The sequence below is a fragment of the Cyprinus carpio genome, chromosome A22 (assembly GCF_018340385.1).
Source record: "Cyprinus carpio isolate SPL01 chromosome A22, ASM1834038v1, whole genome shotgun sequence".
In the NCBI taxonomy this organism is placed as follows: domain Eukaryota; kingdom Metazoa; phylum Chordata; class Actinopteri; order Cypriniformes; family Cyprinidae; genus Cyprinus; species Cyprinus carpio.
This window is the reverse complement of record NC_056593.1, coordinates 21,878,245-21,903,387: the sequence shown is the minus strand read 5'-3', so window position 1 is coordinate 21,903,387 and position 25,143 is coordinate 21,878,245. Positions and strand designations below refer to the sequence as shown.

At 38.3% G+C, this 25,143-nt stretch overlaps 1 protein-coding gene across 2 annotated transcripts in view; it reads right to left on the bottom strand.

Annotated features, from left to right (window-relative positions):
- The window catches only part of LOC109065929 (rho guanine nucleotide exchange factor 3-like), a 59,136-nt gene that overhangs the window by 29,262 nt on the left and 4,731 nt on the right, over window positions 1-25,143 (bottom strand). The window contains exons 2-3 of one of the 2 annotated variants that reach the window (XM_042712249.1): window positions 11,725-11,791; window positions 1,984-2,043 (exon numbers count right to left, since the gene is read on the bottom strand). In XM_042712249.1, coding sequence (XP_042568183.1) covers window positions 1,984-2,043; window positions 11,725-11,791 — 127 coding nt within the window. Of the gene's footprint in view, window positions 1-1,983; window positions 2,044-5,028; window positions 5,176-11,724; window positions 11,792-25,143 lie in introns of those variants that run through there. The other variant, XM_019082908.2, reaches the window with a different exon arrangement.

Here is a 25,143-nt window from a genome sequence, read left to right as displayed (position 1 = left end):
CGCTAAAAGAGTAATGCTCCATCACATTTGGAAATGACATTCCACCTACACTAGACCCTTAACCTAATAGTGTTAACAAAAGCAAACGTGTGATTAAAAACACATTTGCTAAAGCAACCATGCCATTTTTGCTTGCTTCTGTAAGTGTTTGAACTCAAGGTTTTGTACCTGAGCACTCCTCTAGTGCACTGCTGTATCAGGTGAGCTACCAAGCAAGTTAACACATGGAGCAAAATCTATTAGGAACTGCCTGAAAATAAGTATTCGTTAACTGATAACACAATTTAACAAAAACGAGTTTCACTTATATTTTTTAAGGTTGTTCTGTAATTCCGTGGAGCTAATTACTGTACTATTTATTTTCACACAGCATCAATCTTTTGGTAAATATTTAGGTCAGGTAAATATCAGAACTTCTAAGTTTTTGTACTAATTTTGCATGCTTTTTAAAAGATATTTAGCTTTTACACAGATGGGAACTTTCAGGAAGTTTGTCTCACATTCTAGAATATTCTGTGTACTTCTTTCTGGAACAGAACTCTGTAATGAGCTTTCTGTGGTCTGCTCCTGTTATCATAATTTGTGTAATAAAGGATGAAACCTATGCCACAAGTCTTCTTTTCCGATAGAATCTGCAGTGGATTGTATATATAGGTACATTTTTGGAGTTTTGCAAAAAATATTGATTTCATATTTCAACTTTTTCATATATTCTATGCTGTCATATTGACAGTTCAACTTTCTGAGTTTCTATCAAATTATCATCTCTGAGCAAATAAATTCTGATGCATGTTGGCTAACTGTATATATGCTGTAAAATAGACGTTGGCATTAAAACTGGCATTTAAAGGAAAATTATGCCTGGAGAATCTAACAAACAGATCAGGTAAATGCTGGCTCATGCCAATTCTAACAGTTTTATAAGTTCATCTGCACTAAACCATCGGTCTTAAACATGAGATACAGCTGGACAGTTTCCAGGATGGTGATGAGACAGATGTGCCGCCACATAAAACTCCTGCATAAACCAACCAGGAGAATAATAAGAGAAAAATTAAGTATTTTAAAGGAATAGTACATTCAGATAGTGGGAGTTAAGCAAAAATGTGAAAAATTGTTCCTATATCTCCGTATGGCTGTTCCATGCAGAGTTACAGTACACTGATAGTACAGAACTTAACCTCCTTCAATGTCATACAACACATTCTTAAAACATGAAGGCATCTGTGGTTCAAGAAGAACCTTTCCATTCCATGAAAGTTTCTTTCTAGTGGAAAACCTTTGTTTAGATTATTGAAAGGTTCTACACACTGAAACATTCTGAAAGCCAAACCAAAATTCTTCTATGGCATCACTGCGAAAACCCGCTTTTGAATTCTTCATATCAGAGAGCGTATATGAATGTAAAGAGTCACTTGAGCTCGTGTGTATAACCACGTCACAACACTCCTCAAACAGCTGTTTTCAGAGAGATGTGTGCTGTCGTTTTACTGAGAGTGACATTCAAGAGTTGTATTCCTCACTAGCAGGAGCTCTGCAGTTACAACTCTCAGTGGCCACAAAACCAAAAACATGCAATCATACACTTTTATTAATACCTTTCAATTACATGCCTTTAACCCCCTTTTCATGCAATTTTTGTTAATAATTATTGTCAGTAATTCCAGGTACAAAGGGTCTATAGAGAGCTGCAGTGACGTATTTTTTGTAGGCCATTCTTCCAGTGGCTTTTGGATTACTACAGAAAATAAGCTCTGTGAACAACAAGAGGTTCTGTGAACAACAAATAAAAAAACAAAAAACCTTGACTTCAGGACGATGAAACCAGAAGTGCTAAAATACAAACTTGTTTCTGGGATTTGGCCTATAAAAAAAGACAGCCCTGCAGCACATATGATGGATAATGGAGAGTAAATTATGTTTTTATCATAGTGCAGTGCATTATGGGTATTGTAAGTCTAGATACACATTTGTGTAACTCACATTGATGTCCAAGCTGCACAGACTGAGTGAATCCACATCTCTCTTCCTCTGCTTCCTCTTTTCTGTAAAGACACAAATGATGATCAGTTGAACAGTACTGTAGTAGTGATCCGAATGATTTCATTATTTTGACATTGTCATATAGATGAATATCACACAACAACACAAGATAAAGCTCATAGGTTCACCATGTTGAAATATCAGAATTTAAAAACTAAGTAATGAATGGAAATGCAAAAAATATTTCTAAATGACAATTCACATTGCAACATTTCTGATGAAAATGTGAGTAGTGTCTATACACTATACACTTAAAAAAATAAAATTATTCTTCTTAAATTATATTTATTCTTTGTTTCAAACCTTAAATTGATTTAATATTAATTACAAATATTTATTTTTACATTCATACAACATAAAAAGTTTCATATAAAGATCATAATAATTCAATACATTTTCCTTATACATAAGCCAAAATGTTACTTAATGTTGGGCATTTTTTTATTTCTAAATTAGCTAAAAAAAAATTCACCTAAGATACAACTAAAAACATTTTGTTACTCAATGTTTACTTTAGTTTACTTGCTATAAATAGTTACATTATAAAGTTATAATAAAAAGACAACTTTGAAAGACATTAATGATTATGGTGATGGTGATTATGGTCTTTTTAAAACATGCATTATAATGCATAGCATTAGGAATGAACAAGTTTTGCAAAAAGATCACGAGAAATACTGACAGAGTGTCTTACAATATTTCTTTCAAAGCAAATCAATCATTCTGCTGAATGTATTCAGTAAGCTTGAACTCACTGTTAATGAACTGTTTAACAGTGAACTCAAGTTAATGACAGGCTGTTCACTTTAAATGCATTCGACACATTTAAGACCAGCTGTTGTTGTACATCTTTATCTAAATTGATTCTATCAGCTTTTTGACTGGTCAAACTAATGGGCAGCTTTGTTATTCTTGCTCCATAACCGTTTATTCTCCATGACAACCAGCAGCATGTGGAGTGATTATAATCTACATCCTGAAGTGTGAACAATAGAGCAGGTGAAAGGCTGCTGCTCACAACCCATGAACAACACCCGCTGTATCTCCATACTGTACAGCTGAAGAACTAGTGCTAATTAGATTTAGGTCTCTTAGTTTAAAAAGCTTGAAGGAGATAGTATAATAATTACAGTATATTCGGCATGAAACTGCTTATGTGTAGTAAATTCCCTATACTGCCAAGGTTTTTTTTTTTTTTTTTTTTTTTAATAAAATACATTTTTACAATTCTGTCATTATTTACTCAGTCTCAAGCAGTTTCATAAACGTCTGAATCTCCTTTATCTGTAAACTCCACAAAAGTATATATTTTAAATAATAAAAGTAACATTTCTTAATAATTGTTTTAATATAATGTACTGGTCACTCTTTTCCTTGTAATTACAATGATGTAAAAGCACCACAAATGTATACACATAACATCATAACCCATAAACCACCATAACACATTGATTTAAGTCATTTGACTCCATATTGGATTAATATTGAATCCATAAATAAAGTATTTATGCACTGAAAGTCTTAACATCTGGCTTTGCTCTCCTTGGAACAAATCAATCATCCGGTTCGCATCTTTTAAATTAATTGGCTGATCTGGTTTCCTGTTATATATTCATTCCTGTTTTATGTTGTATATACCATCCTAATGAACAAATGTTGAACACGAAAGAAGATACTTGAAAATGTTGGTAAACAGATGCTGCTAGCCATTGACTTCCATAGTAAGAAAAAAAATACTATGTAAGTCATTGGGGAGCAGCTACTGTTTGGTTACCAATATTCTTTTAAACGCCCTCTTTTATGTTCAACAGAATGAAGAAATTCAAACTGGTTTAGAACAACATGAGGGTGAGTAAAATGATGACAACATTTTCAATATAGGGTGAGCTATGCCTTTAAATACTGAAAAATTCTTCAGTTATGAAGCAAATTTAATTCCAGTTGTAAAGCGGCTCTATAAAGAAAACAGTGTCATTATTCAGCTCAGTTCAGTTCAGTGTTGATTCAGTTTAGTTCAATAACAGTATCAATGATGCAAAGTTCATCAATGATAAAACAATTCAGAATACAATGTATATTATCACTCTGACAAAAAGATTGCATCACATTTGGGTTATTCTTTTTCTTGTTTTCCCCTACCTAACCCGCTGAAGAAACATACACAAGAAGTGTACTGCTGCTTTCATCCACTGATTCCACTCAATGACAAAAAAAGTCATCATGCAACTGAAGATAGGGAAAACGTTCATTATTCACCCGGAAAAAAAAATCAAAATCCATCACCTAATGCATCACAAACAACTTCTGGACACAGTAAAGACAAAGCAAAAGATACTATGCATTTAGAAATATAACGTTTAGGGGAATCAAATGTAAGAGTTGCAACAGTTATGTAACAACAATCACAACCACTTCCATATGTAGACCAACTCTAAACAAACCAAACAACCAAAACAACAACTTTATCCCTCATTTAGTACAGTCAATCATTAAAAATTAATCAATAAATACATTAAACAAAAAAATTAACAACAATTCTGAGAGAAACACAAAGACGTAAGCATACTCAGGCTAACATCAGATGCCCTGTAGGAAGTAAAAAAAATAAATAATTAGTTTTTATTAATTTTAATTTCAGTTATAGTTTTGGTTATTTTAGAGCTTTGGCATCTAGCTGTAAAATCTAACTTATTTCAATTAACAATTTTTTCAATAGTTTTAAGTTTTAGTAAATGACAATAACCCTGGTCTCCTGGTGTTTCTCTCGACTAAATGACCCCAATAATCACATGTCTCCTTTTATAGTATATTGAGAACAATGTCCCAGATTGTGCTTACATTTGCCAAGATACCAAGTCTGCAATCAGAAGTCAGAGATATCAAAATATGACATTCAAAGTTTCCCAGAACAAATGACCTGTGTTATGCCATCCACATTCATTACTCATGAAAGAGCAGCCAGTGAGTGATAACATGTGCGCTCACCTTCTGATGGATGAAAAGGCAGCACCCCATCATTGGGCTTCACAGCAGTATTCCTCAGACCCACAACACCCCGAAAACACCTTTACAATTTCCCACCGTGGACCACTGTCACCTGTCTAATCCTCAGCCATGTGTGTCTACAGATGTGTGTGTGTGTGTGTCAGTACACAGGAGAGCAGCAAACAGGATGTTCAGGGGGAAGTGTGTCGGTGCTATATCGGGCCCAAGCAGGGCGCGAGCTCTCAGACCACATCTCTGCTTGTGTTTGTCTGAGGCCGGGTGGCGTCAAACACCCCTTCAGTGAGAGGAACAGCATCCTGTTACAGGGAAGAATAGTACACAATCGCTTTTCCACCCTTCTCATCCACTTAATCCAGAACTACTGAAATCCTTGTAATGGACTGTGATGAAGGTCTCGCAATTAAAGCCAGAAGAATTCACGTTTCATTTTGGTTACTCTCTTAAAGCACACAAACTGGGGTTCAACACTAGAAAGTTTACATTTTTTTGCCTCTCTTTGAAACAATTATTGTCTGAATAATAAAAAATAATCCTAAATGTTGATATATACACTACTGGTATATATTTCTATCTGTATCCATCTCTTCTGCTCACCAAGGCTGCATTAATTTGATCAAAAATACAGTAAAACAGTGAAATATGATTACAATTTAAAATAACACTGTTATATTTGAATATATTGTATAATGTAATTTATTGCTGTGATCAAAGCTGAATTTTCAGCCTCATTACTCCAGGCTTCAGTGTCACATGATCCTTCAGAAATCATTCTAATATGCTGATTTGCTGCTGAATAAACATATGATCCAATTATCAATGCTGAAAATAGTTATTGCTGCTAAATATTTTTGTGGAAATTGTGATACAATTCAAAAGTATGGTAAGCAAGATTTAAAAAAAATAAAAATAAAAAATGTGTAGTTATGTTGTTAAAATTATATATTTAATACTTAGTGGAGCTGTACCTGTACTGCCACAGCATAAGAGGTTTGTGTACACTTACAGAACAGGAAGCCAGAAAATCCCTGCTAAACACACTTCCTGGAAGCGAACTGTCTTCCTTTAAGCATTTCCTGTTGAAGGAGTGCACCATGTATCTGATGCTGATTTTAACCCATGTTGGAATGACCATGTTTATGTGATGAACATACATGAATTACCAGAGGGATTTTCTTAGATTTTCTTGGTTTCTTTCCAAACTGAAAATAATTGTTGCTGGCTATTTTAAGTTTTAATTGTGGATACTGACAATACAAGTAACATTTATTTATATAGCAGCTTGTACGATACAGATTGTTTCAAAGCAGCTTTGCAGTATTAAAACAGGAAAAAAAAAACAATGTTAACGTTGCAAAATTAATAAATTATGAAGAGGATTCAATTTCAGCTATAAATCAACTCCATGAACGACAATAGTGTCAATATTCAGCTCAGGTTAATAATAACAGTTCAATAAAAGTGTCAATGTTGCAAAGTTCATCAGTGATAAAGCAACTATAAAGCAGCACTATATTAGACAATAGTATCATTTATCAGTTCAGTGTTGATTCAGTTCAGTAACAGTGCAAAGTTCATCAATTATGAAACAAGTTCAGTTCAGCTATAAGCAGCTCTAAAGAGTGTCATGATTCAGCTCAGTTCAGTCCAGTCCAGTCCAAGTTTTCAAGTTCAGTTCAAGTTTCTCATACAACAGTGTCAGTGCAGTCAAATTGATAATATTACTAATATTAATCGTCTTTCAAGCCTATTTTATTTGTATAGCGCTTCATAATACACATTTTAATCAAAGCGACTTTAGAGAAATTCATACTGTGTTAGTGTGTTTATATCTAAGCATATTTCAAAAACAGACCTTCCACAGAGACAAACCCACTGACTGTCAGTGAAAATCTTCCGTGGTTTTGGGAGGATCCTTTTCCTGGTGAGGAAAGGTGTCTGAGTCACTGGGATGCCTCAAGGTTCAGTGTTAGGTCCCCTTGTTTTCTCTACACCTCACTGGGCACAATAATCAAGGTAAACATCCTCTCCTCTCACTGGTACACAGATGGCATCTCTTTATACAGCAGGTGAAAGTGAAAGTCGTAACTTTCAGCCATTTTACTCCAGTGACCGGGGAGCAATTGGGGATTCAGTGCCTTGCTCACGGGCACTTCAGCTATGGGTATTGAGGTTGGAAGAAAGCACTGTTCATTCACTCCTCCCAACTACAACTACTGCTGGCACTGAGACTCGAACCTGGGACTTTCAGGGTTTTAAGTCTGACTCTCTAACCATTAGGCCACAGCTGCTATTTCTCATTCCAAACTGACAACCCCACCATCTCAGCTTGTATGTCAGCCTGCCTGGCCTAAATGAAGAAACACCATTATCAGCTCAACCTTGCAAAGACAAGTTCCTTGTGATCCCAGCCAACACATTATTAGGACACAACATCACTGTACAGCTGAATTGAAATGCCACATCTACTCATCTAATGGTCTCTACGATCAGCTTAGACCATCTATATATGTAAATAAACTCTTCGGGTGTATTCACACTAGGAAAGTCCACTAGTTCACTTGCTTTGGTCCGGCCCAAATACAATGTTGATTTTTTGCGGTCAGTGTTGCGGTTCGCTTTCACACTGCCCTTTTTGCAAGTGAACCAGAAATTGTAAACAAAACCACATGTGTGCTAAGGTCATCTATTCATTGGACAGAAATTCTCAAGCAGGGAAAGGCAGGAAGTTCGAAAATCATGGAGATTTTTCGTAGTGCAATTTTACTGATTTTCTGTTATCAGCTACAAACACAATATGAACACACTTATGAACAACAGATTAGACAATGCCATCTGTACGATGCTGTAACAAGGATTATGCAAAGACGAAGAAGTGCTGCAAGACGGTTCCGGTGGAGAGAGCATGCTCTTATGTGCGCCTACCATGGCATACTGACAATGGCGCTGGGCAGAAGATGGATTAGGTATACAGAAAGCGTAAGTGAAACTTACAGGCTTACAGGCTTTTGCAAGTGTCAGCTAACTGCGGGATCACCTGTAAACACCCCCCACTCAATGTGATTTTTATGCGTCTTCTCCAGTAGCTGTGATATATAGGAATCTGCCCAAATGTCAATGAGGCAGCATGTCTCTTTGGATCTCCAGGTAGAACCACAACAAATTTTTCAATGGCTAGCAAATGTAGCAAACAAAACACTTTCCCATAAGGCAATTCCAACTACGGGAGCCTGTTAATTCAGAAGGCGCAGTGCTTTCTGCAATTAGGTCTGATCAAGGTCGGATCATATTCACACCTTAAATGAACCGTACCAGAGTTCGTTTGGAACTGAACCGAGACCACCTCTTCAGCTGGGTCTCCGTTCGGTTGTTTGGAGCGCACCAGAGTGCAATTGCTGTATTCACACCTGCCAAACAGATACGCACCAAAGGGGGAAAGAACTAGAGTTTGTTTCAATCGAACCAAACAAGACAGGTGTGAATACAATGCTTTTGGGAAACCCTACTTATCTCGATATGACATGCAGCTTCAAGCAGGATTGCTGAACTAGTTTACCAGCCCAGTAAACAGTCTTGGAGAAAGTTACTTTTAAAAGTAATGCATTAAAATATTATGTTACTCCCTTAAAAAAGTAACTAACTGTGTTACTTTTAATGGAAAGTAATGCATTACATTACATTACTTTTGCATGTAAAAAAAGTAAATTCACGCCTGTGCAGTGTATGTAAAGTATTGGGCGAAGCTTTAAGTTGTGTTTCAGTTATGGTTTGATTGTGGATTGTAATGCAGGAGGAGAAAGTTCAACACTCTTCAGCAATAAAATTAAAATAAAAAAAATAATGAAAAATGAAACAAATGTTATGTTTATCTAAAGTAATTTTTGCTTATTCGTATAGTTGAATTGGATCATCGAAGGTCAGCAGTAAAGACGCTGGTTAATAAAATGGGATTAAACACATAGGATATTTGTGTTATGTATTATTTAAAATATTTAGTTACTGCAGTTTTGCATCATATTCTGAGTTTGCATTTCACTGTTTTTATTCATTTTGAAAAACACTGAATCTGTTTTTGTGCGATATAAGTAAATGCATGTTCATATTCAGTCTAGAATTACAGTAACATCATGTTCACACAGCGCACACAACGCCTCTGCACTCACTCCTGATTTCTCTCAACACAGGGACAGGAGAGCTGTCAGTCAGTACATGGGGAAACAAAGTAACTGGCGTTACTTATTTGAAAAAGTAACTCAGGTATTTTCTTGAAAAATGAAAAAGGAATGCATTACTTTACTAGTTACTTGAAAAAAGTAATTTGATTACATAACTCACGTCACATGTAATGCATTACCTTCAACACTGCCAGAGAACACACAAAATAACAACCAAATGAAACAGTGTTTACTGTACCAGCATTACTACGTGAGGATATTACCGACTGCACCATCAGAATCCATCTACAGTGGACAGTAATGTGACCGCCAGCTGTTCAGAGCAGAACAACATACTGAAGCTAACAGTACCATGACTGGAAACTTCACGAAACTTCATGTGAGAGAGAGGGGAAAAAAGGATCAAATGTAGAGGCTGCCAGAACCCAAATGGAGAAAAGGCTAATGAGACTCTTTCACAGGCTGAATTAATGTTAGTTCCTGCAGAGCATTAACAATTGTTTGCAGGCTAAAAATGAGTCTGCAGGCCAGATTGTATTGCATTTTCATCTGTAAGTATTGTTTTCATTAAAAACTCACCTATATACAAAGTCAAATAAAGAGATAATGCACTGGTATAAACTGATGATTTGGCCATTTCTCTCTTATAAATGATCTTGAGTGCTGTGTCATTAGGCACGTATGCAGGAAACACTAAAAAGCAGATAAAAATGCCTCAAGACAAAAGATCAAATATAAGAGTATTCAGAGCATATCTGAATGACTTTACTTGGAATTTCACTTCCGTTCCCCCTTTTTGAGAATCTGTTTAAAAGTCACATCAACAATGCAGTTCAAAAATACATCTCTGCACTGTTTTGAACGGAAATCTTACATTGTACATTGGCAGAAGACAAGAGCTAGTTTCTTAAAGAGTTGACTGTGAAGACTATCACTGAAGAAAATGATATTGCTCAGATGTGACGCTTTAATAAAAGGAGGCTCAATGTAGACTTAATTATGTTTCATTAAACTATTAACTGCATCTCAGATGTTTCTCTTTCTAGAATAAATAAAAATAGACATACTGTAAGTATAGAGCTATAAAAGCAATATGGACAGTATAGTGCGGGACAGCAAGGCACTTGGAGCTAGTGACTGATGACCTGTCGACATCGCTTGATCTTGGAAGAATTTCATGACAAATGTTTATATTGGTATTTCTGACATTTGATGGCAAACTTTAGTATCTTGCCATATGAGCACAGTTTAAGACATTAATGTTGAGATCCCTTATGAAATTCTAAAGGAGAAAGATGAAAATGAAAAATCTCAGCATAACTGCTTTCTCTGTAATCATCAGCCATATTGATATCTCATTAAGTCATAAACCCAAAATGTCTTCATCACAGTGGAATCACATTAGCTGACCTTGTGGTTTTATACAGAAATGTCCAAGAGGTATGCTCTATGTCTCATATTTCAGAATGACTGTTTAGGTGACAGCTCAAGGGAAGGGAGATTTTGAAGAGTCTGAATCATCAGACCTTGATATAGCGACATGACAAGAATTTCTATTATTTTTTGTACATTTATGGGTAGTCTAACAGTCAAACACTGAAACATATATTGAGGGAAAGCTTTCTTAAAATAATTTTGAAAAGCAGAACTGCTGAAAAAGCCAGTATGAATTTCTATGGCCGCTGGTTGATGTATGATGTTTTGTGCTGGTCTAGCTGTTCATGTGTTGATCTGGTCACGATTAAGCTTTTTTACCCACATTGTTTTCCTGGTTATGAAGGCAAGTTAATGTTTTCATCTGGAAATGAGGAAAGTTAGTTATGTTGGTGTTTTGTTTCAGTATGGCGTTCATCTGTTTCACCAGTTTATCACTGGCAAATGTGGTTTGGAAAGTAACTTGCGTGACGTGACTTTAGTAATTCTAGATCTACACAAAGAAGACACCATGGAGAAAGAGAAAAGGAAAGGACAGATATCCTCCCACCTAACAGACTCACATTATAAAGCTGAAAATGAACTGTTTTTTATTAGCTGACAATATTTGCTCCCTGAAATTGATTTAAGCAGACATGATTTGTCTTCTAACCATATGAAAACACATGCCATTCAGGCTAAATGCATAGTTCACCTAAAAATTCAGCCATTATTTCCTATCCCTCATGTTATTTAAAACCTGTGCATATTTCATTCTTTAGTGGAATGGAAAAGGGGATATTTTGAAGGATATTTTGCACAACATCACTGACATTCATTGTATGGACAAAAACACTGAGACACATTATATAAACTAAAAATACACTAATAAACTGTGTCCCAACCCTGGACATTGTGCAAACCTGACAGGTCACATTTTGAATGTGATTTTGGATCAGGATTGGGAGACTACTATGTTAGAGAATGCTGCAAATCAATTGTTTTCAAAACTCAGAGGATGAACACTTATTGTTGTGTACGCACTCTTCCTGTGAATGAACCACAAGAACAACATAACAGCTGAACTCACCCCACTGAAGAGCCACTTCTCTGATGACGAGAGAAGAGAAAAAGACTCCTTCCTCTGCAACATCGGCCTGTTGGGAGAAAACAAGACAGAAACAGGATCAGATGATGGAGTGATGATCCGATTAAGCTCAGAGGCCAACACAGACTCACACAGAGAGACAATGATGCAGTCTAAAGTTGAGGCGAGATGGTTGATGAATTTTCACGGTATGAAATCCAGCCATTTCAATAGAGCACTGCAGGGACAACATATTTTTGGAAGCAAGTTGGCATTTTAGTACTTCATCGTTCATCCTCAAGTTAATGGACTTTTTAAATTGGTGTTTAATGAAACACGCCTGAAATGAAAATGATGGTTGCTGAAAAGTGTCTAAATAGGAAGTCATGTTGGTCACAGTAATTCATTACACTGATCAACAGCAAACTGCTTGGTTTGAAAGTAACTTCTGAGTGATTAATGCATTGCTGCACTGTCTATCAACAATTAACCTTTTTGTACTTTTGTGGAAATTTCACCAATGTGACCACACCTTAAGGCAGGTAAAATACATGACAGATGAGCTGCTGAATGATAGAAACTTTAGACAACCAATACCACTGAGAAACTGAAAGATGACAGGGGTTTTCACCTGCATGGAGACTTCTCCATTCATTGCAGTTTAGTAAACAGATGGACAGTCTCTATGCGGCAGACAGGACAGCCTGAATGACCTTCTTCTGACCCAGAACCTCAGGTAATGACAGACACTGTGTTTTTGTGCCATTGGCTATTGTGACAAGGTGCTGAGAAAGAGCTTTTTAGCTCATGCTTCTCCAAATATCTGAACTTACATCCTCTGTGTTGTCACACACGTGAGGTAGAAAACTGAATGCCAGAATGCCAAATTTTATTAAGAAAATCTGAATTTACCACTAATGACAGACTGATATATCAATTTATTGTCCAGTATATGACCAATTTAAGATTAAAGTATCCGCTAATAACTGTGCATACTTAGCTTTTTACTAAAACCATTAGCTTAGTGTAGTTTTTCTATAGTCTTCATTTAACTGTTTACTTCTGCCAATTGTATTTAGGCTTCAAAATGTATAAAAGTTTGTGAAGATTTTAATGATGAACAAAACATGCAAGAATCATAAACTTTTAGACTTTTGTTTTCTGCAATAATTCAAAAGCCAATCAACCACTATTTCACATGTTTTCCTGGTCTCCTGCTACAAAACTAATTTGAAACAGTTTTTATTATTATTTTGCAGAAAGGTCTGACACGGAGCAGTTTTTCTGCTTTGGCAGGAGCCTTGGCTCACATTCCCCCCTCTGGCCTTTACCTCCTCACTTTATCAGCGTTTAAAGACGCCTCCCACTGAGACAGACACATTGTCCCACTCCCGACTGATCCTTGAGTTTGTTTCTTCAAGCTACTGGTGCGACAGCACGATAAGTTCATCCAGACTCTCACACACAGAACGATCTTCATGTTATGACCCGAGGGAGACTTATCTTTACGGAGAAGCTACAGCTGCCATTAATGTTTACAGCAATTCCAATTAATGAACGGTAAAAAAATATTAACCGTACTACATTAAATATAGATTCCCACGCAACAAGGATGAATAAGATTTGTGTGGTGAATTATTGATTGCTGAGAACATGAAACCATAAAAAAAAAAAAGAAAAAAAAAAAGTAATAATCAACCATAACAACTGCATATAAAATTTGAAAATGAGCCCTTCAGTGTCTGTTACAGTTAGTTTCACTAATTGAGCTCTGGTTTACATTATTTTTTATCATTGTAAAAATTAGTTTTTCCAAAGTACACATTTTATTAAATTTCACATTTAATAAAATGTGTTACCTGGCATTTCCTTTTAATTATGTTGTGTCATTTAATAGCAATTTCTGAAAATTGTTTCAAAAACTAAACCCTAAACCATAATTCAGTGTACTGACTCTATACGGAAAACATACCATAAAGAGTGGCCATGATTGATATTATCCACCAAGTTCAATGGATAGTTCGCCCAAAAATGAACACTCAGTCATCATTTACTCACCCTCATGTCATTCCAAGCCCATAAGACTTTAGTTTGTGCTCAGAACAACAAAGATATTTTTAATATTCTAATTTTTAATACTCTCGTTTTTGTCAATTCACTGAAAGTCAACACAAGCAATATTTTCAAAATGTTAATTAAGAAATTGTAAAAGAAATCCACATCGATTAAGCCTTCTTGGACTGTATAATTTAGGCTTTTCACAGAACAGATACACATATTTTGCTGTTTATACATGAAGGACATTAAATATGGTAAAGGGAAGCTCAAACGTGTGGAAGCTAAAGTGATCATGTCTCTGAACAGATCACCATATCACACAGCCTCTCGTGGCTGATTTAGAAGTAATATAGTTATATATCAGAAGACAAACTCTGTGGTGCAAATATATGGATTAACATTCAACTTCTGGAGGTTTGCAGATTGTCTGTGGTTGTATTTGAACTGTACTATCAGGACGTAACGTACAGCATCCTTAACTTAATTGACATTAGATTGCACCTGCTACACACACACACACACACACACACACACACACACACACACACATACACACACCTGGTCTGATCAATACTGATCTGCTATAATATGCTGCTGTAATCAAATCCGCCTCATGGAAACTTGCCAAGGTTAGTCTCAGTCTACAGACACTGATGTGGTTTGCAGAAGCAGACAGGACGAACCACTGAATACATGTACATGATTGGATTTCCTGTGTAAAGCACAGACACACAGCAGGTCTGATTATGAGAGTCTGACCCATTAACAGTTTCAGGACTTCACTAAAAGTAACACAACTGAGACATTCAGGCAAACTGACTGCGTCACAGTATCATGGACTACGATCACCTGACAGTGGTTGTTTATATCAGATCCATTTTTTTATAACAATGTAAACAACAAAAAAATTCACATATTTCACAGGTGGAAATAAACCGAATACATATCTGACTCTGCCTTAAATGTGAACAGTCAGGTGGAATTCATTTGTTTTTATTACATTATTTAAACTCAACAGTCAGCATCATTTGAGAGCCTGCCTGCCTCTAAATCATAAGAAAGGTTATTTCAACATATGGAGCATTCTGAAGTGCAGAATGACGTCATCAAAATTGCTGATCCAAATTGGTGGAAGAGACAGACTGTAAATATTGAATGCATATATCTTCTAAATGCAAATGTTGTCATTATTTTGGGACACACTTATAGATAACCTTAAGGATAACATAAATACTAACAGCCAAAAAACTTCCATTTTGTGCTGTGCTTTAGACATGTTGGTGATTCTGGGAACATGTGTGAAACGGGCCTCAATTAAAAATGTGAACAACCTCATAAAAAAATCTGATCAGAAATCTGGAACAGTGCACTTGTGATATAAAGTCAAAAAGTTGCCATTTTCCATTTGCAATCATTTTAACTTCTATAATGTAACGAAACATTTATGAGAGAAACTGAATATTTATCAAGAAAAAATATATATATTTTTTTTTTATCCCAAGCAGTTATTTTAGCAGCACTGGGATATTAATATAGTTTATTAATATTTTAATTTAGCATTTTATGTTTTCATTTTTAGTTAAAAGCATAGTAATTTTGTTATATGTTTTTGCCATTTTTATATATTTTTAAATTAAATTATAAATTAATATGATAAATGTTGACGTGTTGAAAAATGACGCCTAGCTTAAAGTATTTTTTATATTGTATGTCATTACAGTTAATGTTTATTTTATTTCAAGCAATAAATAAATTTATTTTGTGTGGGTTTTACTTGTTTTAATTATTATAACCCCAATGCTAAGTGATGTTAGCGGGAAAGGAAAGCTGTGCTATATAAATATAACAAATTATTATTTATTAGTAGTACTATAATAAGACAGAGCGCACACAACATGCAATAAAAATATTTTAGATTAATACAGTGCACAGAGAATGCCATTCTGGTTCATGGTTACAGTGACTTTTCTCTGATTATTTACTGCCATCTAGTGGCAAACATCCAATCTCACCCTTCAATAGTTGATTCACTTCAATAATCTAGTATAAGTTTAGTTTGTGTTAAATTCTTATTTTTTATGCGCACATTCAAGTGTCAAGTTCAGTAATTACACTCTCAGATCTGTTAGACCAGGGGCTCTCACCTGGATCAGAGATCCACTGTCCCGCAGAGCTTAGCTTTAACCCTAATCAAGGGCTCATCAAGGTCTTCAAGATCACTAGAAAGTTACAGGCAGGTAAATTTGATCAAGGCTGGAGCATAACTCTGCAGGAAAGTGGACCTCCGGGGCCAAAGTTAAGAACCCTCTGTTTTAGACAATAACCTCAATACATGCTGTCTGGCAAATATTGTTAATAAGGGTCTTTTTTAGAGAATCGTCTTTCCAATCGAAGGGTTGTGAGTTCGAGTCTCGGGCCGGCAGGAATTGTGGGTGGGGGGAGTGCATGTACAGTTCTCTCTCCACCTTCAATACCACGACTTAGGTGCCCTTGAGCAAGGCATCGAACCCCCAACTGCTCCCCGGGCGCCGCAGCATAAAATGGCTGCCCACTGCTCCGGGTGTGTGTTCACAGTGTGTGTGTGTTCACTGCTCTGTGTGTGTGCACTTCGGATGGGTTAAATGCAGAGCACTAATTCTGAGTATGGGTCACCATACTTGGCTGAATGTCACGTCACTTTAATAACATTAAATTAGATATATTTCACATCAACGCTGCATAAGGAGCCCTTTCATTCCCCTCAGACTAAACTGATTCAGTGTCAGATCATCTGACACGTAGCAGTCGCCCTCCAGCTGCTTTAACCCAGTTTAATGTATGAATAAACATGTAAATATTTCAGTCATTGCCACTCTTTTCTTTTCTAAAAAAAATCAGTATGGCATTCATTTTAAAAACTATGGCAACATATTGAAAACTTTAAAGTAACAGAAGGTCTTGTCCAGAGAAACCCAGTAATATAGTCTCTGTCTGTTACTCAGAGATGGGAGTTCAGGGAGCTGTTTCCTGATCTCTGCTCTCTTACCTGTACAGGAAACACACACACACACACACACACACACACACACACACAGCTGTTTCCTCTTCACAAGTCAGTTCTTCCCAAACCAAACACAAGGAGCCACAGCCTCTGAGTTTAAATTTGCCTTCTCTTCATTGATCTTCACATCCTCATGTATCAAACACATATGCTGTAATTGTGGTACAGTAATCAGGAAAACAGTGCAAAGGCTGGAATACACCACTTTTGCTCAGATGTTTGCCCTGATGATATACAGAGGTCTGTGCTATAATTGCCCAAAGTCATAGTCAGTCTGCAGTCTTCATATTAGTGCTCTCAAAGCAGTGTTCATATTCACTCAAATTTTATTTGTTTATCTGAAATACTGAACTCTGAACTCATGATCTCACGTATGACCTGTTTACACTAGCTGTAAACTTAAATGTGTGTGTGAACTGGCATGAATGAAAGGATTAAAGGTTGTATTATAAGTTAAATGCATTTATAAAGACGCGGGATTGGGGCACAGGCTTGTCGTGTGTTTTTCTTTGAATTTTTTATATTTTCTTTTCCATGAAGTGTCTTATTGGCATCATGTGCTTATGAGTATAGGCTGTGTAATGTGCATGATGGGCATGACTGTGTGTGTGTGCGTGTGTCTGAAAAGACATGTTTGCACTTGGAATCACACACACACACACACACACACACACACACACACACACTAACATGCTGGCGAAGCAGGACTAGCTATGACATCATGACTATAGAGCCTCACCCTTTAAAGCCATCAGACATCCCGCCCTTACAAATCATCTCTAGACGTGTTATATTTTACCTCATGACTGCCAGATAGAAAGGTACAAACATCCCAAGTTCTTCTTTCAAATCACTTTTGAATGTTCTGTGTTCAATAAGCAGTTAAAAGCTAAAATTAGAGAAAACTTGCCCCTGGATTGTGCATAAAATGGAAGTAAACAGTACAATGCATTGACATTTGAGGTATAAACGTTGATTGAAATGGTTTTGCATTGAGACTAAAGTGATTCAGTACTGATTTAATTCCTGTGTCAGGATTTTTCTCTATATAAAGTTAAAAACAAAAGTTGAAAACAATTCACAAATTGATTGCACACTGGTGCAAATTTTCACTGCATTTCCTATTATTTAAAATACAAAGTTTAATAAATATTTATGTACAATCACCTAAAAAAAGTGCTTTACTGAAACTAGAATACTATAAACATAAAACTAGATTTTTGACTAATTAAGAGAATAAACAGCAGTTGTCGTGAAAGTTTGAGAAGGCAGCTGAAAGAAAACATCTGACTATTTCAAAGCAAAGCAAATCAACTAAACTTATTTAGTTAATTTATTTAGATTCACAACTAAAAACAAACAAACAAACATGTAAGCTAAGCCATTTTAAAAATGTTGTATTTTATATATATATATATATATATATATATATATATATATATATATATATATTTTTTTTTTTTTTTTTTTTTTTTACATGAACTGAAATGAAAAGCTTAATATTAATTATAAAAATAATAAATAATTAGCATCAAAAGCCAGGCAATTTTGTCCTTAATTCTGAACAAGAGAAATGGGAAGTGGCTTCATTAAATCAGACACATTAACTCAACAGATTGATTCTCACCCAGAATAAAAGCTGTATTTAACAAGAAAGTGTGTGCAAACTTTTTCCATTGAAATATTTTGCTTGAAAAGTGATTTCAGTTTTTATATGGCAACAATAGTTCCCTTATCAAGTCAGTTTCTCGACATTACGTATGGTGAAACCCTTTTCCTCGAAATGCTGAAGCCTGATTGAATCACTCTTTGCTTTGCAATAGCCAATGGTGTCGGAGCATTCACCTGATTGGCTGGCTCAGCCCCTATATAAGCGATGTCGGGCGCCAGAATTCCTCAGAATCTTTCTTCTTCACCTGGAGTCTGATTCCCCGGTCGACCTGTGCAACTAGAGTGGACGACACAGATAGCGATCCCCTCTTTCGTTTTCCGGCGGAAGTATTACCTACTTCGAAGATGTCTCTTTGCCGCATGTGTGGTGGGCCTGTTGACTTTCCTGATGCACACATGGATTGTGTGCTGTGTCTGGGCCACGCCCATGCTGAGCCGGCAGTGTAAGGATCGGATTGCTGAGCCTGCGAGGAATTGCCAATCAAGATCCTTTGTGCGAGGCTGGCCGTTGTTCGCAGCAGTGGCTCGCTGGCTCCTGCATCTCCTCGGCCCGCAGACTGCAGATTACTCCTTCATGAAGATCTACCGAGGGGGATGTGGGTGCTGCATGTCCACTAGTGCCTCTGTCCCGGGTGCCTGGTCGGCGGTCCCTTTAGAGGCTAGCTACACCCCGACTCCAATGGACACGGAGCTGATGAGCATCCTCACAGAGGCTGTAGCAGATTTGGAGTTGGAATGGGCAGCCCCTGAAAACCCGTCTAAACATTGGATGGACGTGTCGTTCCTTGGTGCGAGCCGCCAAGCGGACGCACCACAGAGACCTGCCCCTTTCTTCCCTGAGCTCCACAAGGAGCTCACTCGTTCATGGCACTCCCCTCACTCAGCTCGAGCCCATGCACGTCAGCTTCAAACGTCAGTGGAGGGAGCAGAGAAAAGAGGGTATGTGCGGCCGCCTCCTGATAAGGACGCTGTCGCGGCTCACCTTTGTAAACACGCTAGCCGAGCAAGTAACTGAAACTGTAACTATAAGGACCTTCTCTAATCAGAAACCATGGGTGGACAGAACAATCTGTGCAGCAGCAAACAAACACACTGCTGCTTAAAACGCCGGTCTTTTGTCGGGAAACATGAGCGAGTACAAAGCATTGTGCTATGCTCTCCGACACACAGTAAGAGCTGCCAAACTCCAATACAGGGAATAAATGGAGTCTCATTTTCAGCTAAATAACTTCCGACGCATGTGTCAGGGACTAAGGTCCATCTGTGCCTTTGGAAACAAATCCTCTGCAGAGGTGAGAGCAGATACATCGCTGGCTGACGAGATAAACTCTTTCTACGGCTGCTTTGAAAACAATCTAAGCAGCACGAGTCTGTCGATCAGCGTGTCAGGAAGCAGCAGTCAGAGCAGCGATAATCATGTAATCACGGTGTAGGAGGACGAGGTTTGGAGGGCCCTAAAGCAAAAGCAGCAGGTCCTGATGGGATTTCTGGCCGTGTTCTGAGGTCCTGTGCTGATCAACATGCTGGTTTGTTTAAGTGAAAGTGAAAGTCGTGACATTTGTCAAGTATGGTAACCCATACTCGAAATTGGTGCTCTGCATTTAACCCATCCAAGTGCACACACACAGCAGTGAGAAGTGAACACACCATGAACACACACCTGGAGCAGTGGGCAGCTATATCCAGCGCCCGGGGAGCAACTGGGGGTTCAGTGCCTTGCTCAAGGGCACTTCAGCCATGAGTATTGAAGGTGGAAGAGAGCGCTGTTCATTCACTCCCTCCCACCTACAACTCCTGCCAGCACCGAGCCTCGAACCTGCAACCTTCTGGTTACAAGTCCAAATCTCTAACCATTAGGCCACAGCTGCCCCCATCTTTAATGAGTCTCTTACATCCATCTTTAATGAGTCTCTTGCTACCTCGGTGGTTCCCACCTCCTTTAAAATAAATCTGTCATCATCCCTGTGCCTAAGAACGATAAACCCTCTTGTCTGAATGACTATCGTCCAGTTGCCCTCACATCAATAGTCATGAAGGTCTTTGAGGTACTGGTTAAAAATTACATTTGCTCCTCCATCCTGGTTACTTTGGACCCTCTTCATTTTGCTTATCGCCCCAATAGATCCACTGATGATGCCATCTCTCACATCCTACACTCTTCTCTCACGCGCATTGACAGCAGCAATGGGAACTATGTAAGGCTGCCATTCATTGACTATAGCTCAGCTTTCAATACTATAGTCCCCATAAATCTAGCTTCTAAACTCATAGACCTCGGCCTGAATTCTTCACTCTGCAACTGGATTCAAGACTTCCTCACTGGCAGACCTCAAGTGATGAAAGTAGGCCAGTTCATCTCCAGCTCCATCACCCTGAACATAGGAGCCCCACAGGGCTGTGTCCTGAGTCCTCTGCTCTACTCTCTCTACACACATGACTGTGTGTCTTCCCACAGCTCTACAATCAAATTTGCTGATGATACTGTGGTTCTGGGCCTCATTCACAACAATAATGAGACCGCATACTTGGATGAGGTAGAGAAACTAACATCATGGTGCCAGGACAATTGTCTCTCTCTGAATGTGAGCAAAACTAAAGAGCTGACTGTTGACTTCAGGAAGAGACAGCAGCGGCCCTATACTGAGCAGCTTCAAGTACCTTGGTGTAAACATCTCCGAGGACCTGACTTGGACTTCACACATCCAAACACAGGTTAATAAAGCCAGGCAAAGACTGTACCATCTGCGACAGCTGAGGAAATTCAGGGTTTTGCCATTAATCCTGAAAACTTTCTATTCAGGGGCCATAGAAAGTGTATTGACTCAGTGTATCTCAGTGTGGTATGGGAACAGCTCCAGTCAAGACTGCAAAGCCCTGCAGAGAGTTGTGTGCTTAGCTGAGCGCATCTCAGGGTCTGCTCTCCCCTCTCTGCAGGACATCTACCTCAAACACTGCAAAAGCAGAGCTGTTAAAATCATCAAGGACTCCATCCATCCCAGTAATCATCTTTTCACTTTGCTGCCATCTGGTAAGCGCTTCCTTAGCCTGATGGCAAAACCCGAGAGACTTAGGAGGAGTTTCTTTCCCCAGGCCATCAGACTCCTAAACTCAAACCAGCCTCTTAACATCTACATGTCTCCACTTAATATTCACTTAATCAGTAAGATATTCATCATTCTCTACCTCATATTGACTTACTTGCTGTGTGTACCTGTTTGCACATTCGCCTCTTGTACATTCCTGTGTATCTTAATATTTAAGACTACAGTATACTTTCATGCACATTATTTTCTATTCTGTATTTAATTCTACAGTATACATCTTTTTTATATTTTATTCTTTTTTTTATTGTTTACTTTTATTTAATTCTTTCATACCTATATTTATGTATATTTTCATCTGTGCTGTATTCTTTAATAATTGCACCATCCATGGAGAGGACTGGACTCACATTTCACTGCTGGTTATATATGCTCTATATAATCGTGTATGTGACAAATAAAAATCTTGAATCTTGAACCTATATCTGTCACAAGGTTGGAAAACCGGCTCATTGCCTTCTAAGCCATGTCAAGCCACAGCTCACATCGCTGAAAAAGCATATATTTCTGCAGGACACACAGCATCTGCCCTCCACACGATGGCAGTTTTGCAGGCATTTCAGATGCGACTGCTGAGGTCTCTGGACAAAGAAGGTCCAGACCCAGAGTCACTCCGCAAATTGTGGACAGCAGCTGATCTAGCCCTGGTCGCATCTAAAAAGGTAGCCCAGGAAATCGGCCACAATATGGGCAGCTTTGTGGTTCTGCATAGTCATCTATGGCTGACACTTACGGAGATGCGAGATGCAGAGAAGAGGCAGCTCCTCAATGCCATGGTGAGCCCGCATGGGTCTCTTTGGGGTCGTGGTGGAGGTTTATTCTGAGAACTATACAGAAGCACTAAAGCTGTCGAAGGTGCTGCTGCACCTCCTCCCCAAACAATCTAACGCTCTAGGTCAAGAGCCGCTGCTTCATCAGAGGCAGTTAAAAAAAATCATGATTCGGAGCAAAGCCGGATCCTCGTCAGCAGGTGCGTCTCATAGATAAAAAAGAGCAGTGTTCCTGATGTTCGTGCCAGGAGGAAAAGGGCGTAACGGCACAGGAATTCACCTCGCTCTGGCTCACCCTCAACATCATCAAGGATGCCATCTGGGCCACCAGAAACCTGCTGGTGGAGAAGGGCGTTACGGTAACCCTCCATGCATACGAGCTAAAGGTAACATCAATGCTGCAGGGGTACCGGATGACGATATTCAGACAAGGGGGCCGGGGTCGCACGGAGAGGGTCCCGGCCGCCAACAGCCCTGTAGATGCACCCTCACCAATCTGGCTACGGGAACAGCGGGCCAGCGGGCTGGAGGAGAGGGGATCTCCACTGAGCCCATATAGTAGCATTTCACGTGCCTGTTCTGGAGAATGGGGTGAAGAATGACTTGATAAGGACTCACCCCCGGTTTTGCACAACAGATGACTTTTAAAGGCTATAAATTTGTGTTTTTTTATTATTGTGTCAAATGTAATTGGATTTTATTGCATAAAAGAAGATGCTTGTGTGTTATTTTAAACTTGTGTTTTTACTTTTGAAACATTCACACCTTTTAAAACACATCACAGACATGGACTTTTAAAAAACAATGTTAGACTTAATGGTTTTAAATGACTGCTTTTTAACAAAGATTGTATTTTATTTTAAAATCATGTGTATTTATTCTATGTATTCTGGCTTGTTTTAAACAATTGAGTGTTTGAAAACAAAGAAATGTGTGTGTAAAAGTTTAAATGCAAATGGAAAAAATGAAAATGGTGACGACAAAATTTTTTCTAAAGAAAAAATCTGTTCTTATCAGTTTAATATCTGATTGGCCAGTGGCCAAAAGAGCATGTTCTCGCACAGAACTCACTCGGCGGCCAGAAGAGAACCCCGAGAATGTATGTTTAAATGTCATGTTGAAACCAATGTGTTCTGTTGCAATAAACACAAAACATTACATGCCTCATCAAAAGGGATCTTTTTGTCCCCTGACTATTACCCGCAATATAAGTGAAACCTCTCCTTCGGAGGATGTTTGGTGGAGTGTAAACTCAGTGCAGCCCGAGTTTTCAGATGCAGAATTCCCCAACACAGGGCTCGCAAAATGTCAAAATCCCTGGTAGCCCTTCAGGCAGGCATTCTTCAGGTTTTGGTAGCCCAAAATGAATTTAACTAGCCCAAATAAAAAAAAAGACATCGGCTGAACTTTACTGTGGACAAATTAGCATGATCAGCAAAAACTAGTTAAATATAGGGATAACGATTCACTAAACTTACGATGCGATAAAAATCACAATACAGATTACAGGATACAATTTTCCTACAATTTATGTATTTATTTTTTTGCAAAATGAGATTTAAGACAAATTATAAATGAAAAGGTGTCCTTTTATTATTTCTCATACAAAATTCCCAGGAGATTTCTTTCTCCACTGTATATGTTCACTTAAGACATAACTGACTGTTTTTATGAGAATACTTGCAGAGACAATTATTTTGGGATAATTTTGTGTGTATGTGTTCATTCAGAAGCAAGAATACGCAAAAGAGGAATCAATTCTGTATAAGCGCATTGTCTGAAACCAGGCTCTCTTTGTGCGCAGAAACCAGCGCACTAGCTCCGAATGCGCGCAAATGTTTTAAAACACTTGAATGTTTAAAATAAATCGGCAAGACTTAGAAACAAGTGCAAACGTCGACTACGATCCGTTTTACCCCAACAAGCGAGTGAACAACGCGAATCAAGTTAGGAATTTTATATCACTATTCAAAATAGACCATTGGGCTGGGCGGTGATACATTTTGGTAGCTTAGCACCCCCGTAGAACTGGGCCTGGCGTGGGCAGCGCTCCCGTCTGCGTCAGATTGATTATGTCAGAAGTGTCAGAACAGAGCGCCCCACTGTTACGGGCAGAAATCTCCTCCCTGCTAGCCAAGTAGGCAGTAGAGATAGTATCCGAGGAGCAGATGAAGTACGGGCTATACAGCCGTTATTTCCTTGTCCCAAAAAAAAGATGGGGCCTGCGTACCATTCTAGGTCTAAGACCGCTGAACAAAGCGCTCGCAAAACGCGCATTCAAGATGATTACAGTGAAGCAGATCCTCGCACACATTCAGTCCGGGGACCATTTCATAGCTGTGGATCTGAAAGATGCTTATTTTCACATCCAGGTAGCCCCTTGCCACAGACGCTTTCTGCCATTCAAGGGTGTTGCATACCAGTTCAAAGTGTTACCATTGGGGCTGACTTTAGCCCCCTGTATGTTTACGATGTGCATGAATGCAGCGCTCTTGCCCCTGAGACTCAGTGGAATGCGCTTGCTGAACTATCTGGACGACTGGCTGATCATGGCTCAATCGAGGAGTGTGCTCGAGGAACACAAACTCAGGCTCGTCGCCCACCTAGCATGTCTAGGATTGTCTGTGAACATGCAAAAGAACACGCTTCAGCCGTGCCAGTCAATTTCTTTTCTGGGCATGGTTTTGGGATTGCGCGCTTATCAGAGCAGATAATCCAGTCCATTCACAATACTCTGGCCTCATTTGTGCAAGGCAAGGCGGTTCCTCTGAAAACATTTCAA